We start from the raw sequence: 18,633 nt of genomic DNA, 5'->3' as shown, positions 1-18,633 counted from the left end.
GTTTTACAGATCAGTATTTTACAAAAACCTCTGGAACAGCAAAGACATGACGAACACACTCTGTATTTACTGTGTATTTTGACTGTAATTCACTTGAACCAGGAAATGTCTCGTGATGAATGAACCAACACTTCATTTCTATGTGAAAAGAGGAGAGCAAGAAGCACAGAGCCCTGTATTTGTGTGTGTGTTAAAGTCTGTGTGTATTTGTGTGTATTTATCGGTGTTTTTGTGGGTTTTTTAGATGTTGGACATTAACTGGACGGGTCTGACCAACATGCTGGACATCCCTGGACTGAAGTGAGTCAGACATTAAAAACTGTTTTCATTTCACTGTTTGTGTTTGTTTGGTTTGGTTCATAAAGAGATGCTCGCTCCTGTGTGCCGTATGTCAGTAACGAGGCCCTGCAGCTGAACAGGAAACATAGTGAGCATATGGAGAACAGTGGGTTGTTTGTGTTTATGACCACAGACCTGCTGTCAGTGTCAGACTCGGACTGCTTTAATGATTGATTCTAATGTTTGAAAATGAAAGGAATATTTTGACTTTTTCATTTTCTCAAAACATTCTGATGTTAAGTTTCAAACTCGGCAAGTGGTTACTGTTATTGTCAGCAACTCCAGGATATTTTTGACAGCACCTCAGAGGGTGAGAAAGCCTGATATATCCCACATGGTTGGTCTGGTGTTCCAGGTGGTTGCTAGGCCTGTGGCAGGTCGTTGCTACGGCATGCCGAGTGTTTACTCAGATGTCTGTGTAAGAGTGGATTGTGGTGTTGCTCTTTTTTTGCCTAGGACACTTTCATTAAATGACACTTCATCTCAGTGAGTCCTGTCTTTCTAGACTCGGTCATATCCCAGGTACATGCTACGATGTAGTTAGGTGGTGGCTATGGCATCTTCAGTAAATAAAATAAATGTTACCCAGTCCTAGCTCTGCTGTGAAGCTCACACTGTCTGACTCCTGAAAGTGTTCATTTGAGAACAGCAGTGGAACAGTTCCTTGGGTCTGGAGCTGGACACAGTGGGGTTTCAGGGTCTGCTCTGTATTACCTCAGTGTGAGAAACTGTGGACATTTTGTGCAAGAGTGTGAGTACACACACTGTTTTTTTTTTTTTTGTTTGTTTTTTTTACTGGCCCTGTACACACACACACACACACACTCTCTCTCCCCAGTGTAAATGCTGTCTCTGAGCAACACTGGTTACACACGCTCCCTCTCTCTCACTCATTCTCTTTACTCTTTCACTCGGAGAGTCCCTGTTTCCTCATCAGAGATTTGCATCATTCACCAAATTTTCTGGCAGTGTTACAGATTGTTAGAGTGTGTGTGAGCGTGAGCGATGCCTTGTCCGCTTTATCAGATGTAGAGGGACAGGTCACTAGTTGCAGATTTCTAAAAAGAACGTCATCCAGAACCTGGGTGTGTGTGTGTCTGTGTAGTCTCTCTCTTACCCATAAAAGGTCCTTCAAGGCAACATAGATGATTCAGGAGAGCTACAGCTCTCACAGCAAACCACACTGCCATCTCTGTCTCTGTTTGTTCAGAAGCTCCATGTTTTAAGGTGGAACTGTGTGTTAGAGAAAGTAGCGACTGCACCTTGTTCATGGCTGAAGTTTAACTTTTATGGTCTAAGTTTATATTTTATTTCAGTGTGTGTTTACTGGTCTCCCCAGTTCAGAGTCAGTTCTGTCTTATGTAATGTATAAGTACGTGTTTCCCTCCTGTGGAGCATAAGTAGAGACGCATCCTCATCTCTTTTCATGCTTTTCAACCTCTTGAGGTCCCCCCACTCTCCACACGCCTCCAGAGGCTGAGAGAAAGAGATCGTCTGGGCCAGTTCAGACCGAGATTTCAGACCGAGATTTTTTTTCCCCATTTACCAAGCCAGGTCTGTGTATAAACACCTGAACCCTTTTGCAGTACTCAGACAAACTGAGAGAAAGCATATGGTGAGGAAAGAAATGTAAAAAATGTTTACTGAATTAAATTTATAATTGTGATCATTGCCTTTAAAGGCTAACCAGCGGCTCACCAGTTTCTCTCTCTCTCTCTCTCTCTCTCTCTCTCTCTCTGTGTAAAGGGTGGTGTATGTTGTGGATTAAGCTCTAAGCTTGCCTTCTTTACAACTCAAGCACAGCAGGACAACACCCTTCTTATACTGTAGCTCACTCCCTCCTTCTGGTGGCCGTGTTTGAGAACTACAACATGCATACACACACACAACACTGCTCACACACAATATGTGAATGTAGTAAATACAGAAAGCTGTGAATAGTAATTTTGAAAAGAGTTTGTGTACATTGGGGTTAACACATGTGCATCAGGTGGTGATGTGTTGTGGTGTATGAATCTGTGCTGAAGCCCCACCCCCAACACATTTAAACATGGTTTGGTTCAGTCTTGATGCATTTTATGTTCTGACAGGTTTCTAGAAGTTCATATTATTTTTAATTATCTTTATTGTTATTTAGAACAATTTATCCTTATTCTCTGTCTCTCTCTCTGTCTCTCCCTCTCTCGCTCGCTCTCGCTCTGTCTCACTCTCTTTCTGTCTGTCTGTCTCTCTCTCTCTCTTTCTCCCTCTCTCTCTCTCTCGCTCGCTCTCGCTCTGTCTCACTCTCTTTCTGTCTGTCTGTCTCTCTCTCTCTCGCTCTCTCTTTCTCTCTCTCTCTCTCTCTCTCTCGCTCTCGCTCTGTCTCACTCTCTTTCTGTCTGTCTGTCTCTCTCTTTCTCTCTCTCTCTCTCTCTTTCTCCCTCTCTCTCTCTCTCGCTCTGTCTCACTCTCTCTCTCTCTCGCTCTGTCTCACTCTCTTTCTGTCTGTCTGTCTCTCTCGCTGTCTCTTTCTCTCTCTCTCTCTCTCGCGCTCACTCTCGCTCTGTCTCACTCTCTTTCTGTCTCTCTCTCTCTCTCTCTCTTTCTCTTTCAGTGGCCTGTTTGATGGAGTAATCGAGGATATTATCGGCAGTTACTTGATTTTGCCGAATAAAATAACCATCCCACTGCTGGGAGAAGCACAAATGGCACAGCTGCGCTTCCCCATACCGAAGGTAATCGTTGTCTCTTACCCCTGAAATTTACTGCACCTCACCTTTCCTTATCTTATCTCAGATTAAACCCTTTCAGAGTCTTGGAATAAGTTGCATTTTTCCTTTAGAAAAACACAGGCAGGCGTTTGTGCTGCTGCCCCCTGGAGGACTGTCTTTCCTCAAACCTGACTCCTTCAGATCTATATTTCACATTCTCTGTGTTCTAGCTCCACACTATATTTAAATCTCTGTGTGTATGTGTGTGTGTGTGTTCGCAGGGTGTTTTGCGGGTGCACTTTCTGGAGGCTCAGGACCTCTTGGCTAAGGATAAGTTCTTGGGCGGTCTGATCAAAGGGAAGTCGGATCCATATGGCGTCATTAAGATTGGGAACCAGCTTTTCCAGAGTAAAGTCATCAAGGACAACCTGAACCCCAGATGGAATGAAGTTTACGAGGTGTGTTTCCTCTCGTGTGATGAAACTAACAGTCTGTATCTGTTCTTTAGGTTCTGTTCAGAAACGTTATTCATCGTCATGAAAATAATTCTCAGCAGTTATTGTCTCTCACTCTGAGCTTCCCCACGTTACGCCGAGAAAAAGTGACATGCGAGGCACGTTTGAACTACTGTGTCACTCGCTGTTTCACAGCAGACACCACCAGGCAGAGCGCTGATGAGGCACAGGCATTGCATGAATTAGAAAGAATAGTAGCCAATGGTACGAATGACCAGCGTAAATATAGAACCAGGTTGTACTTTTATGCTTGAAACAGCATGAATTACCACTGCGCTGCCACACGCCCAACATAGGGGTGTCATTAGCCCAGTGTCATTTCATTACTAAAATCCACTAAATAAAAAACGACGAACTAAAAAAAATCTACTAATTAATCACAAGATTTTCCAAAATTGATCCTGATATGAGAGAGACACACACAGATAGACACAAAGAGAGAGAGACATACAGACAGACACAAAGAGAGAGAGACAGACAGACACAAAGAGAGAGAGACATACAGACAGACAGAGAGAGACACACACAGAGACAGAGAAAGAGAGACACAGAGAGAGAGAGAGAGAGACAGACAGACAGAGAGAGAGAACCATTCTTTTTACTTTATTCTAATATCTCAGTGTAATTTTGATGTTATTTGGATTAGAATTTCTCATTTTGTTTCAGGGAGAGATTTAGCTTCAGACACAGAGGCTTTAATGGAGAACATTTAATCTACGGCACAAACATAGAAACAGTGAACTGCCTTCTGAACTCAACTGTAGTGATGCTGAGTTTAATTTTAAAAAATGATTGCTAAATAAAACCATTAATATGTGAGACTCTGTAAAAGTGAGAGAAAGTTGTGGCAAAAAACAAATTTGTGTTAAAATCTGGTACGGGTTAACATTCATTTTCACAGCACTAAAAGTGTGTGTGTGTGTGTGTGTGTGTGTGTGTGTGTGTGTGTGTGTGTGTGTGTGTTTTAGGCGTATGTGTGTGAAAATGCCAATGCTCCGAACCTGGAGATTGAGCTGTTTGATGAAGATCCTGATGAAGATGACTTCCTTGGCAGGTAGTGTTTCAAAAGTGATTAAAAACAAAACAACATTTAATTTGAAATATAAATGACTCTGTGGCCTCTCGGCCCCTCTGTGGTCTAAACACTGACCCTGTCCTCACTCAGGGACCGGTGGAACTGGCCGTGACTAATGACTAATGATTCAGCGAAAGTTTGGGAGCAGGGTGGAAATCTGTAAAATAAAAATAAAAATGTGAAGACTGTTGTTGGTTTACAGAGTCTTTTTGTTTGTGTTCCCAAGGCTTGTGATCGACGTCGCCGAGTTGCAGAAGGAACAGAAAGTGGATGAGGTAAACAGCAGTGACTTTCAGAGATGCACAAAAATGGTTCAAAATCTAATAGAAAACAGAAATAAAATGTGTTTCATGCTCAGATTAATCCTCACAGGTGTGTGTTTGTGTTTATTGTTCAGTGGTTTGTTCTAGAAGAGGTTGCCTCTGGAAAATTACACTTAAAGCTGGAGTGGCTCTCACTTCTCTCTACAGCAGATAAACTGGACCAGGTATTATTCTCTCTCTCTGTCTTTCTGTGTGTCTCTCTCTGTATCTGTCTCTCTGTGTCTCTCTTCTCTCTGTCTCTCTCTCTCTCTCTGTCTCTCTCTCTCTCTCTCTCTCTCTCTTCCACACGTGTTTATGCTACTGTTTTTCTTTATATATCAAGGCAACAATCTCTGTTTGTGTGTGTGTTCGTGTTCCAGGTGTTGAATAGTGTTAGAGCAGATAAAGGGCAGGCAAATGACGGACTCTCCTCAGCCGTGCTGATCATACATCTCGACTCTGCCAGGAACTTGCCTGTATGTACAATATCTCTCTTGCTCTCTCTCTCTCTCTCTCTCTCTGGAAGTCTTATTATAATCCCCTGCTACAGAATGACACACAGCTTGAGTGGTGTTTTCTTTGATGCAGTGTTCTCGTGTTCCACTGTAAAGTGATCGTATAGAAACTCTTGCTCCAATCTGTTCTCATTTCTGCTTTTGGTGCAGTGTTCACATGCCTCTTTCCTTCCACCGTTCTCTTCCTGAACACTGTACTCTCCTTCCTTCGTCCCTCTGTCCTTCTCTTTCCTCCCTCTCCCTTTCCCTGTGTTTTCCATCTGTGTAGAGTGTGTTTGAGGGGGACTTTGGTGCTGGGTGTCTAAAGGAACGGCGCACTGCGGGGTTGGTGTTCTGCGAAAACACCTCCTCTCTCTACACCACTTTGTTTGTGAGTTTTTCCTCCTCTGACTGTGTTCTACTCCACTTTCTATGAGTTTGTCTTTGATTCTGCTCTGTGTGACGATGCTTTCCCTGTCCTGATGGATCTGTATCCATCTGTATCCATTTCACTCTGAGCAGAAGCTGCCGGAATGTCCCACCTCCTTCACTTCTGCATGGTTCTGAGTCTCTGCACAGTTCTGTTGTTTTCCAAAGCCCAGAGTCACTGAACTGCCTGTTCTTTATTTTATGTTTGCACTAAAGGCATTAATCTTGTAGTAACTGCATGTTTCTGAATGAAGGCAGTGGCTTTATAAAGGCAGGAGTCTCTACTGCTTCAACTGGTGTGTGTGTGTGTGTGTGTGTGTGTGTGCACATGTGGAGATGCTGTGTAGTCAGTTGTCACTGGCGGTTCTAGCTTGTGTGATTCCCTGTGCAAACCCACCCATTGGATACCACCCAATGCCACGAGTGCACACCCCAGGATTCCAGAATGTCTTTTTTCCTAAGCATCCCAGAAATGTCCTAAAACTAATATTCCTCAGTCACTTTCATGGGCACTGACTAAAAACCAGGCCCCTAGGCGTGCAGACTGCTTCTACAAACATTTAAAAGAATGGTTCACCCTCAGGAGCTCACTGAATTCCAGTGTGGAGATGTTCTGAGCTGAACTGCACAGAGCTGAAAACCCTTCAGCCCAACAGTGCAATCCCCAGCCTCACCCTACAGTAATACCGTATAATGTGATAATATTTTGAGAAATATGGTTTCGCCCATCGCTATCTTGTGTTTGATATATTTTCACAACTGGGCCTTAGCGGTTGCCCTGGTTACCTGTTCCTAAATCCACCACAGGTTGTTGTGTAGAGCTGTCAGTGTGACTGACTGTTTGTGTCTCACTGCATGTTGTATGAAGTAGATTTCATTTTCACGTGCTTCACTTTGAGCTGGATGTTTATGAAGATGGTGTTCTTTCGTATAAACAGTAAGAGTTTTATAAAATTGTAGATAATATAAATTGTGTTCAGATTATATTTGTTTACTATCTGTAAACCTCCCACTGAAGTGAAAGGTGAGTAAGACTCCAGTGGATTGTCTTTTCTTTTCTCTCTTCATCTCTCCATCTCTCAATCATTCGATCCTGTTTTTCTGCTTTCTCTGTCTCCCTTTGACTCTACCCTCATTTCCCTCTCAGCGTGGCTAATAAAGCCCTGTCATACATAATGTTACTTTAACATATCTTTATTATCCATGATAAATGTATACAACCCAGAATGAGTCCGTCTCCCACTAATCTGCTGCATTAACGTTAACATTAACACAGAACAATGTAAATTTGACTTTTCTTGTGACTGTTCTCTTTTCTGTCGTGTTTGGGGCTTTTGAGATTTTGTCCTGTTTCTCATCCTGTGTTTTGTTGAGGGTGTGTTTTTGATTTTTGTGGTTTCATGGTTCTAACCTCTCCATGCATGCTCTCTTCTAATCCCCAATGCTGTGTGTGTGGGTGTGTGGGTGTGTGCGCGGGCTCATCTTCTTCCTCTTCCTCCTCGGGGAAAAAGCGCAATCCATTAGAATTCAACCATGCAGGTCTGAAGGAGTCCTCAATCAATAAAGCACTGAAGGTAATGGACATGTTCATCAACAAACACAGGTCCAGAAAGTTTTACTTTCCAGTCGACCATTTCCTGTAGCCTCTGATGATGTAGTGATGGATATTAATAATGGATACAGTGTTGATGCATCCACACAACAGTTCTGTATGAATGGGGTGTGTGTGTGTGTGTGGTGCAGGACTTGCATAGAACTAACCTCCAGCATTTAACCTGGCACGTTGTTCTGCTTGCGTCCTGTTTACTGATCTGTGTTATTTTTTATATGACAAGGACATCTATAAGTGAAATAATCACTATATTTTATATGTAAGTCCCCCCGATAACATCGCCAGATTTATCCTGGAGATTTTTCCAACCATGCTTCAGTTTGGTTTTTAATCTCATGATGGTTTTAATATGGAGTCAAAAAAGGGTCAAAAAGATTTTGAGTTTGTAAAACAATACTTTTTAGTTGAGGATTTAAGACCCTGTTTTGGGGGACCAATAGGAACGCTTTAGCTGTACCAATCAGATCGCGAGGTTTGTTTAACCAATCAGAACACTGATTTGTTGCTGTCGTCCATAGCACTCCCCCCCCCCCCCCAATGAACTCGGGTTCTGAAACCCCGTTTTGTTCCTGATTCTTGGAACCTTGGTTCTTTCCAGTGAACGCAACTCATGACGTATTCCTGATTCCCCTCTAAACGTGTAGAAACGCAGCGTTCACTGGAAAGAACAAGTTGACTATGCGCTATGGTTGACAGAAACTAATCAGTGTTCTGCTTTCCTATTGGTCCATTAATTGTCCGTCAAAACAGGGTCTTAAATCCTCATCTGCAAAAAGAGATTCACACACGCAGCAGAGAAGGAGAATGTGTGGATTTTTCCACCTCATTCAAAAACTCCCACTGTCACATTTGGAACCTTTAAAAAGGTCTGCTCTTGCACATTTTAAGCCGTTTGAGAAGGTACTGCTTCACACATTCACCACATTTCATTTACAAATGCTGATCATTTTTACACATTTGTGATTTTAAGTTATTGTCGTTGTTGTTGTTGTGTTAAATTTGTGCATTCCAATACATGTGTGGATTTTAGTTTTACGTGTCTGTAGTTGCTCAAAGGCAGTTACAAAGTCACATTTTACATTTGTGAGTATTGTTTTACAAAATCAAAATCTTTTTGACCCTTTTTGATTCCATATTTTAAGTGTTTATTCCTGTTTGACTCAGGTTCTTCCAGAATAGTTGGGGTTCTATCCCACTGTGATTTGGGTTTTTATCTCAGTGTGGCCTCTTCTTGGTTTCTAGAAATCAATCAAATATTTCACCCTCAGTTTCATACACAACTATATTTCAGTGTGTCATATGTGTCACATGCTGCTGTTCAGTGAAACAGAAACTATGTAGAGCTTTAACAGTAAGTTGCAGTAACCTCACTGTTTTTCTGTAGTCGGCAAAGAAGGTGAGCAGTGAGCCCAGTCCCTTGGTCCAGTTCAGAGTCGGACACAAGACCTTCGAGAGCAAGGTGAGTGTTTATCCTCCTCAGCGTGAGGACTTCTGACAGTGTTGGGTTTAGAGAAAGAAATGTGTTAATTTCCTGAGAAAGAAATAACTCCCTGTTGTTCTTCTTTTTATGTTTGTTTCAGACTCGCTACAAAACTAATGAACCTGTTTGGGAAGAGGCCTTCACATTCTTCATACACAACCCAAAGACTCAGGAACTGGAAGTGGAGGTAAATCACACACACACACACACACACACACACACACACACACACACACACACACTTCCAGACTCCACTGGAATTTCTTTAAAAAAAAAAAATAAAAAACACTGTTACACTGGACGTTCTTTGTGTGTGTATGCTTTGCCCACACACCTCACAGTTTGGACTTTGGGAACCTCAGGTTTAGTCATTGTATGTCATTCAGGAGTCATATTCAGGTCAATGTGCTTAAATGCGTTTGTGTGTTTACCTGTTAATGTTAGGGCTGGACATTAATTCATTATCAGTATGAATCTTGCAATATAAAGTGTTTCAATAACATCCATCCATTATCTGTAACCGATTATCCAGTTCAGGGCGGCGGTGGGTCCAGAGCCTACCCAGAATCACTGGGCGCAAGGCAGGAATACACACTGGAGGGTCCGACAGTCCTTCACAGGGCAACACAGACACACACTCACACCTCCGGCACTTTTGAGTCTCCAATCCACCTACCAACATGTGTTTTTGGAGTGTGGGAGGAAACCAGAGCACCCGGAGGAAACCCACGCAGACACAGAGAGAACACACCAGAATCCTCACAGACAGTCACCCGGAGGAAACCCACGCAGACACGGGGAGAACACACCACACTCCTCACAGACAGTCACCCGGAGGAAACCCACGCAGACACAGGGAGAACACACCAGAATCCTCACAGACAGTCACCCGGAGGAAACCCACGCAGACACAGGGAGAACACACCACACTCCTCACAGACAGTCACCCGGAGGAAACCCACGCAGACACAGAGAGAACACACCACACTCCTCACAGACAGTCACCCGGAGGAAACCCACGCAGACACAGAGAGAACACACCACACTCCTCACAGACAGTCACCTGGAGCGGGAATCGAGCCCACAACCACCATGTCCCTGGAGCTGTGTGACTCCGACACTACCGGCTACACCACCGTGTCACCCTGTTTCAATAACAATGATAAGATTTTTAAACACATTTTCATTATTTCAGTACACATTATTTACAGCATCTGTAACTGACTGACGGTCATTAGAGGGTGCTGTCGTCAGCTCAGTTTGAAATTTAGTTTAAAAATATTAATATTGACTAATCCCAGAGGCTGTTGTTGGAGGGTGATGTTTAGTTCAGTTCAGTGTTCAGTTCTTGGCAGTTTTTCTGTGGCTTTTTTATTGTTCACATCGATATCGGAATTATATCGTATCGACCGAAATGAAGAGATATATTGTGATATATATTTGCCAGTATCGTCCAGCTGTAGACAACGGTAATGATGAGGTAAATGATAAATATGTTAATGATAGTGGGTGTGGTGTGTGCTTACCTGTGTCTGTAGGTGAAGGATGAGAGGCATGAGTGTAGTCTGGGGACTTTGACTCTGCCTCTGACTCAGCTACTGGATGCAGAGAACATGATTCTGAGTCACAGGTTTCCTCTAAAGAGTGCAGGACCCGGCGCCACCCTGAAGATGAAGATGGCAATGAGGGTACAACACAAACACACACTCATAACTCATTCAGGGCGGAACCGTGTGGGGAGCAAATCGAACTGGGATTGTTCTTTATTTATCTGTATTCCAGATTCTCAGTTTGGAGAAACTGTCAGCATCGGAGCATCCATCTTCAGTTCAGGTCCGTCATCAGAGTTCCAGCACCGTTTCAGGAGCCTCCAATCAGAGCGCTCCCAAAAACTCCTCTAACGTCAAAGTTCCCAAAAACACCTCTAATTCCAGCGCCGTCCCAACCCCATCAAGTTCAGGAGTAGCTCCTAAGGTGCCGTCTCAGCCCCCAACCGCTCCAGAACCCCTCAGTACTGTGCCTGAACCGGTGGGGAAGGTGGAGCGCCTCTCCACCAGCTCAGCGTCCGAGGCATCTCCAGCTCATCTGAAGGAGACCAGGAAAAGCTCCTCCAGTCTCGCCATCTCCGGATCTAACCTCAACCTCCACAAAGAGCCCACACCCAGCATTGCCTCGGACATCTCCAACCCTGGCGCCTCGCAGGAACTGCACAACAGAATACAGCAACTCCACAAGTAAGCACACACACGCACACACGCACACGCACACTACACTACACTAAACTAAAAATGAGAATACAGAAGTGACACTTATACACACACACACAGCTCTGCACACAGCACACTAAACTCAGCTCAGATACAGTGTGGTCATATACAGATACAGAAGGGTTATGGGGCTGATATATTTATTTGTTGGTATATATACAGTACCAGTCCAAAGTTTGAACACACCTCCTCATCAGTGATTGGTGGAGTAGAGCTAGTCACTGTATAGAGCTGTGTACCAGCCCCTACCTCTGCGCAACCCCAGTTACAGTCTCAGACACATTCAGAAGAGAGCGGTTCTACAGATTAACTCTCGACGAGGTCACAGCTGTTCACGACCTCAAAATAACATTTACCACTTCATTTACCACTGTCTGTGTCCACAGTGGGTCGCCTCCTAGTCACTTCCATCTGGGGCAGATTGAGCTGACGATCAGACACAGCTCCCACCGAAACAAACTCGTAGTAGTGGTACACCGATGCCAGTAAGTCTCTGTCTGTCTGTCTCTCTCTCTCACACACTTCCTCGCTCTCTCTCTCTCTCTCTCACACTTCCTCGCTTTCTCTCTCTCTGTGTCTCTCTCTGTGTCTCTGTCTCTCTCTCTCTCTGTGTGTGTCTGTGTCTCTCTCTCTGTGTCTCTCTCTCTCTCTCTCTTTCTCTCTCTCTCTCTTCTGTAAATACTAACCACCCAACTCTGTGTTTTTCTGTCTGTCTGCAGGAGTCTGATAGCCTTTACTGAAAGCGGTTCTGACCCGTACGTTCGTTTATATTTGCTCCCGGACAAGCGCCGATCGGGACGCAGAAAAACTCACACAGTGAAGAAAACCGTCAACCCCACGTTTGACCAAACGTTAGTGTTGTGGATCCTCCTTTTTTTCTTCCGTTTTCTTATTTTCTCTCCTCTCTCTTCAGCTCTTTGCCTTTCTCTTCTCCCCTTTACCCTCCTCTTTTTTCCTCCTTTCATTTACTTGTTTCTTAGTATTAAGCTCTGAAGTTTATTAAAATAAAACAGAATTCTGCATCAATGCGGAGTGATGTGTTTTTCTCTCTCTCTCTCTCTCTGTGTGTGTGTGTGTGTTCAGGTTTGAGTTCTCTGTCTCTCAGGTGGAGTTAAACAAAAGGACTCTGGATGTTGCGGTGAAGAATGGGGGAGGACTTCTCTCCAGACACAAAGGACTTCTGGGAAAGGTAAAGGAAAAGTGAGAGAAGGAGCGAAAGACAGTGAGAGAATGGCTTTTTTTAAATAAATGTATTAAAAGTGTGTGTGTGTGTGTGTGTGTGTGTGTGTGTGTGTGTGTGTGTGTCTGTTAGGTGCTGGTGAATTCTGAAGACCTTTCAAAAGGCTTGACCCAGTGGTAAGACAGCCCTCTACTTAGGTTTTTATGTGATGTTGTGTGCCTTGCAGTTTGTAAGTGTGTGTGTGTGTGTGTTGTTTCAGGTACGAACTGAGTGAAGATGGGCTGAAGAAGTCAAGTTAATTAGAAAACACTCACTTTGCCTGTAAACCCTGCTCTGGGACACAGATTGTACATATGATAAAATATAACAATATCTATTATTTTTTTAATCAGGATATTTTTATTGCGAGGACCTGCTGAGCGAGAGAGGTCTCTTGTTTTCATTTGTGCAATAGAAACGAGTGGAGTATGAGAGCTGAAAGGAGAGAGCGAGAGAGAGATTCTCTGTAAAGTCTATTTTAAAGAGATACTCCCCAGGCTTTCCTTATGATTTCTGCATCTGTCTCAACTGCAGCACACAGCTGACTTTACACACACCTGAATGTCTTCATATTTATAAACAGATCCAGAAAACACACTCAAGACACACTTCTAATACGTTGACTGGAGTGTGTTCTGTGCTTTTATGGTGAACCTTTAAAGAATGTAAGTGTAAGCAAAACAAAAAGAAAACATCTCCGCTGTCGTCAAGTTGGTTTTAACAATAAATAAATCAGTAGAATATAAATCACAGAGAGCTGTGTGTGTGTGTGTGTGTGTGTGCATATGCGTGTGTGTGGGTGCACACCGTGTTTCATTCATGTTGTGGGGACTAAATTCTGTTTACATTCTCACACTTTGGAGTCTTCCTTGTGGGGAGCACAAGCCTTAAGCCTTAGGCGAGGTTTGGTTAAAGTTAAGTGTAAAAGTGTTGAGGTGAAATTAATGGCAGGGTTTAGACGAGGTTACAGTAAAGTTAGGGTGTGTGATGTCACGTGGAGTACAGTGTGGAGCATGGTGCTGTATTTCTCCATAAATAAACAGCTCCCCCAGGTGCATATTTATATACTGCAGCATTTAACCCATTATCATGCAGCCCTAGTCAGGCTAATAGTAGTTATAATTAAGGGATACCCTTAATTAATAAAATAAGATTACACTTTTAAAGGTTTATTAATGGTTTAATAAAGGTTTATTCTGTTGTAAAGACTTTGAAAATGTAATAATCATTTGTAACACACAGAAAGGGCAACAGTGACCTTTCTAGCAGTGAAAGTAAGAGAGAACTTACTACAAAAGCCAAGCTCAAGAATATGTTGAGAATTTAGAAAGTGAATTGAGTTGTTTCATATTTTGAGGTATACCACATTATCGTGGATTCTGATTCTGTTCAGTACGTTCTGTTTGGTTCATTTATTATTACTGCTAAAGTGGTTTTAAAAATATATATTTAATATGTGATGACGCTGACAGGGTTAATGTTGACTGACGGCTAACACAAAGGAAGATGAGTATCTGGAAAGAGCTGAGGTTTACCAGCAGAGACGGGCGTGCTCAGTATCTGGTAAAAACAGGTCAATGTTGTACTTCCTGTCTGTGTGTTGTAACTGATTTTAATGACTTTTAAGGTGTTTACTTCCCAGTTAATAGTCATTAATAAATATTTTACCATTCTGTATAACCCACTAGGGGTCGTCTTATTCTAACTTGGTACCGGTGGAAGTTAAATGTCTCCAAGAAAGTAATGTAAGTTAATGCAAAGTCCCCACACTGAATAAAAACAAACGTGTGCACGCACGGGGGTGTGTGTGTGTTGCATCTTAAATCAAATCTGTACATACACTAAGGACAGCTTGCACTTTATATATATATATATATGTATGTGTGTGTGTGTGGTGAGGATGTATCATGTAACTCACATCTGTCTAAATCATTAATAATATTTCCATATTTACCATTAAATACACTCATTTTCATATTAACATCTGCTTTATGTACAGATTCCACACTGTAGTCACACGAGAAAGGCCTTAATTAAATGTTGTGATCAAGACACAACAAAAACTTGATCTTCTCTTTGGGAATAAACAGGTTCTGCTTAATTTTTGAATTCTGCACTGTCCACCTCACCTCCTCCGTTCTGACTTCCCCTTTTCCAATAAGGGCTTTGATTATTATTATTATTATTATTACTATTACTATATTGATTATTCTATAAATTAAGATAGACTGTGTTCTTTTGTCTGTCTGAAGCCTGACATTCAGCCTTTCAGAAGAGAGTGTGTGCGTGTATTGCCTGTGCCTTGTGTTTCGTTTGGTGTAAACACATGCTCTGTGTCCAAAACTGTTCTATTCATTACACTGCACTATTTTGGGGTTCCGCCATTTTGTAGAAGTGTCTGAAAACATATTGGACAAATCTGAGTGCACTCAAACAATCCCACAATGCACCGCAACAGATCCCATATACACTAGCTGATAGCGGATACCCATAATGCACTGCTCTGTTTGGTAAAAACAGTATGAGATCAGTGTCTGAAATCGCTCACTATCCTCCTGATTTCAGTTCTCTATAATAGTGCACTGTATAGTGAGTCATGTGGGAATTAGTGAATAGGGGAGTTCCCCCATAAATCTGTGCTGAAGATGTAGACAGAAGCTGTATCCACAACTGTGCCCTGTTCACTATATAGAGCACTATTTTGGGATCCGCAGTTTTGTAGTAGATTCTGAAAACATGGTGCACAATATTCAGCTCAAACAATCCCACAGTACACTGCAAAAAGTAGTGTACATCATATGTACATTAGCATGTAGCATATTACCCATAATGTGTGGTCTGAAATCATTCAATTCCCTATAGCACACTATATAGTGAATAGCGTAGAGAATAGTGAATAGGGAGCCGTTTCAGACACAAGGTTAATGTCAGAGTTATTGTCCGCTAAAAGTGTTCTCGTTCTAGAGGAAGTCCCAAAGTCAGAATAATGGACAGTGGTCTTGACTGGAACCGGAGAACCTCCTCTAAATACTCCACACGGAAATGATTACAGTGAATGTTGGTGAACACACTGCTGATGGCTGACAGTTTTAAGAGGGTTTTCAAGTCTGTTCATGGAGAAGAGAGACATGTCGGGCATTTCTCTGGCTTAACAGTCATACTTTATCTGATTTACCACCACTTTATCAATTTTATGTATAATTTATATATCAAAGTGTGTGTGTGTGTGTGTGTGAGAGAGAGAGAGAGAAAGACACAGACAGAGATTTTCCCTACTGTCTTTTCAATAATAAAGCAAAATAAAGCCTACGTACGGAGTTGATTGTTTCTTTACAACTTCTTGTGATTTTTCAGAATTTATTTATATTTATTAACAAGACATATATACAATTTGATCAAACTGATCTGCTATCCTCACAGTGGATACACACAGGGTCCTGAAGGTTGTGGGTTCGAGTCCCGCTCCAGGTGACTGTCTGTGAGGAGTGTGGTGTGTTCTCCCTGTGTCTGTGTGGGTTTCCTCCGGGTGACTGTCTGTGAGGAGTGTGGTGTGTTCTCTCTGTGTCTGTGTGGGTTTCCTCCGGGTGACTGTTTGTGAGGAGTGTGGTGTGTTCTCCCTGTGTCTGTGTGGGTTTCCTCTGGGTGACTGTCTGTGAGGAGTGTGGTGTGTTCTCTCTGTGTCTGCGTGGGTTTCCTCCGGGTGACTGTCTGTGAGGAGTGTGGTGTGTTCTCCCTGTGTCTGCGTGGGTGTCCTCCGGGTGATTGTCTGTGAGGAGTGTGGTGTGTTCTCCCTGTGTCTGCGTGGGTTTCCTCCGGGTGAGTGTCTGCGAGGAGTGTGGTGTGTTCTCTCTGTGTCTGCGTGAGTTTCCTCCGGGTGCCCCGGTTTCCACCCACCGCCGCCCTGAATTGGATAAGGGTTACAGACAGTGAATTAATGTATGAATGATATCCTCACACTGTTAGTATTTGCTCTTGATTCACAAGGACATGTTTAGAAAGGTCACTGACCTCTGTAAGCATCCCTTATTGGTTCAAACAACTTTTTATTGATTCAGAGATATGGTAAATCGCAGTAATATACACACAATACTACACAGGTATCATTATCCAATACCTTTGGAACTAATGAACATCAGCATCTGAACTCACTAATGTTTATGCCGTTACTGTTATTGTAGTAAAACGAATCACATTCTTGATTAAACCCTTAAATTCAGAATGAAATAATGGATAAGGAGGTGTCCGCACACACACAGATAAAGTAATGGGTGCTGTAACTGCACCCTGCTAAATCCACTCCTACTTCAGCTATGAAAAATGGGAGGGACGGTATGTAAACAAAACAATATTGTGCCATTTTTATGGGCGTGGTATGGGTGGAGGTAATGGAGGGGTGTATCACTGGTTGACTGATTTGCAGAATGTGGCATGTCATATTTAGGGATCTGTGCCTATAGAAGAGTTGAACCAGAGGGTGCGCTGCAGAGGCAGGTCTGACTACAATAAAATGATATTTTGAAAAACTACAGAAAGCATAATTTAGATATTGAGATATCTGTAAATGCATTGCATTTGAGACACACATCCAAGGCAGCAGTATGTCATGACATGGCCAGGACAGTGACAGATGAAGTAACCAACACATTCTGCTTATCACTGAGAAGAAAAATATGAAAAGAGGAGGCATAAAAACGTCTTTAAAAATAATCTTAAATTATTTCAGTGAAGCAGTGAGGGGTAACCAAAAGAAATATACCATCTGCTGGTCACAACTGGTATAACATGCTAAGTGTTAGCTTTTTTAAAAACGTTATTTCATGGCATAAAATTGTACAAGTGATGAAAGAGATATTTTTATTCCACTGTTTCTGGTGTGTATAAAACGCACAATAAAATAACGTAAAACTTGAACATATTATCAACCTTTTACTTCATTGGATCCTTCAGGGCATCTGTAGTAAACAGATGTAAAACATGAATATATTTATCTCTTATACGGCTCCCTTGTGCTGAAGAGTCACTTAAAGCATTTTAAAGCACAGAAGCTCACCACCTCTTTGCATCAGTTGGGAAAAGCGTCCCACTTTGTTTTATAACATGAAAAATGACCATTACTGTTAGCCATGTTAGCATTTTCACTTTTTGTGTCTCAACATAAAATACTGTTAGCATGTTAGCCCCCGGTGCATTTCTCTGCTTTTTGTAATGTCTGATTTCAAAACCATTTATATTAGGCTCTAGTACACCTCCCTGTCAAAGTATAATACTCTTAGATGTATTATCTGTGAAGTGCACTATGTAGGGAGCATGTCACTATTTGGAATGTAGCCTGAGCCTCTGCTGACAAGACACTGAACAGGCATAAACATAGCTACCTATATATCTGTGGGAACAGGGTTCTATTTACATGATGTGAGTAAATGGGTCAGGTTCCTCATTTGAAAACATTATTTTAATGTCAAATGAGAAATAGTAATTTTAATAAATATAAATAAATGTGGTGGAAGATACAATTACTGTTTAAACATCAGTTTTATTGTGTGTTTATGACTAATAATAATAAGTCCTCAAAATGGTGGCTAAGATAATTATTTTACTTGAAACCCATGGATACAAACATGACTTGCTGCCTTCCTCCTTCAGGATACTGCCTCAGAAGACAATATTGATTACGTTTCTCTCAGTCTGGCTTTCAAGGCCTGGTTTTGTCGCCCCCCGCTGGTAGAAGAGGAAAACACACTGATTTCTGTCCAGTTAAAAGGCCAGTACCCCTCAGTGTTCCTGTGTTTTATTGCTGTTCATACAGCAGTCCCAGCATCACTGTGGGTTTATGATCCCTTCACCTCAGAACCAAACACTCTGTTCTTCTTACTCTACTTTTTGGATTGACCTATGTAAATGACCTCTCTTCTGATTGGACTATCTTAGAAAGTACCACAGTAATTATTGCTAAAATGCTAAAAATTTGTGATATATGTAAATGTAAGTTTGTGACATCATGGAAAGAACGATTTATTTTTTTTAATGGTTTGATGCTTAATGTACTATAAGTCTACGGAGAGAGAGAGAGAGAGAGAGAGGGAGGGAGGGAATGACGGCTTGTGACGTCAAAGCGATGCATGGCGCTCTCTCTCCACTCAGAGCGCGCACTGCGGCCAATGCAGCCAGGTTTGTGCGCACGCTCTACGTCTCCTCCTCCTGCTGCTGCTGC

The 18,633-nt window shown here is 42.3% G+C and overlaps 1 protein-coding gene across 3 annotated transcripts in view; it reads left to right on the top strand.

The window, feature by feature from the left end:
* The window catches only part of esyt2a (extended synaptotagmin-like protein 2a), a 28,834-nt gene extending 13,078 nt beyond the window's left edge, over positions 1–15,756 (top strand). For 2 of the 3 annotated variants that reach the window (XM_066651980.1, XM_066651979.1), the window contains 17 exons: positions 245–300; positions 2,933–3,053; positions 3,311–3,487; positions 4,513–4,598; positions 4,846–4,894; positions 5,017–5,106; positions 5,302–5,397; positions 7,356–7,418; positions 8,841–8,915; positions 9,037–9,123; positions 10,475–10,624; positions 10,719–11,170; positions 11,590–11,688; positions 11,923–12,054; positions 12,287–12,392; positions 12,516–12,559; positions 12,643–15,756. In XM_066651980.1, the coding sequence (XP_066508077.1) occupies positions 245–300; positions 2,933–3,053; positions 3,311–3,487; positions 4,513–4,598; positions 4,846–4,894; positions 5,017–5,106; positions 5,302–5,397; positions 7,356–7,418; positions 8,841–8,915; positions 9,037–9,123; positions 10,475–10,624; positions 10,719–11,170; positions 11,590–11,688; positions 11,923–12,054; positions 12,287–12,392; positions 12,516–12,559; positions 12,643–12,682 (1,923 nt within the window). In that variant the 3' untranslated portion in view covers positions 12,683–15,756. The remainder of the gene's footprint in view (positions 1–244; positions 301–2,932; positions 3,054–3,310; positions 3,488–4,512; positions 4,599–4,845; positions 4,895–5,016; positions 5,107–5,301; positions 5,398–7,355; positions 7,419–8,840; positions 8,916–9,036; positions 9,124–10,474; positions 10,625–10,718; positions 11,171–11,589; positions 11,689–11,922; positions 12,055–12,286; positions 12,393–12,515; positions 12,560–12,642) is intronic. The other variant, XM_066651981.1, reaches the window with a different exon arrangement.
* Positions 15,757–18,633: the final 2,877 nt, after the last annotated feature.

The sequence above is a fragment of the Hoplias malabaricus genome, chromosome X1 (genome assembly GCF_029633855.1).
Source record: "Hoplias malabaricus isolate fHopMal1 chromosome X1, fHopMal1.hap1, whole genome shotgun sequence".
Taxonomy (NCBI): domain Eukaryota; kingdom Metazoa; phylum Chordata; class Actinopteri; order Characiformes; family Erythrinidae; genus Hoplias; species Hoplias malabaricus.
The sequence above is the reverse complement of the archived record's forward strand: the minus strand, read 5'-3'. Positions and strand labels throughout refer to the sequence as shown.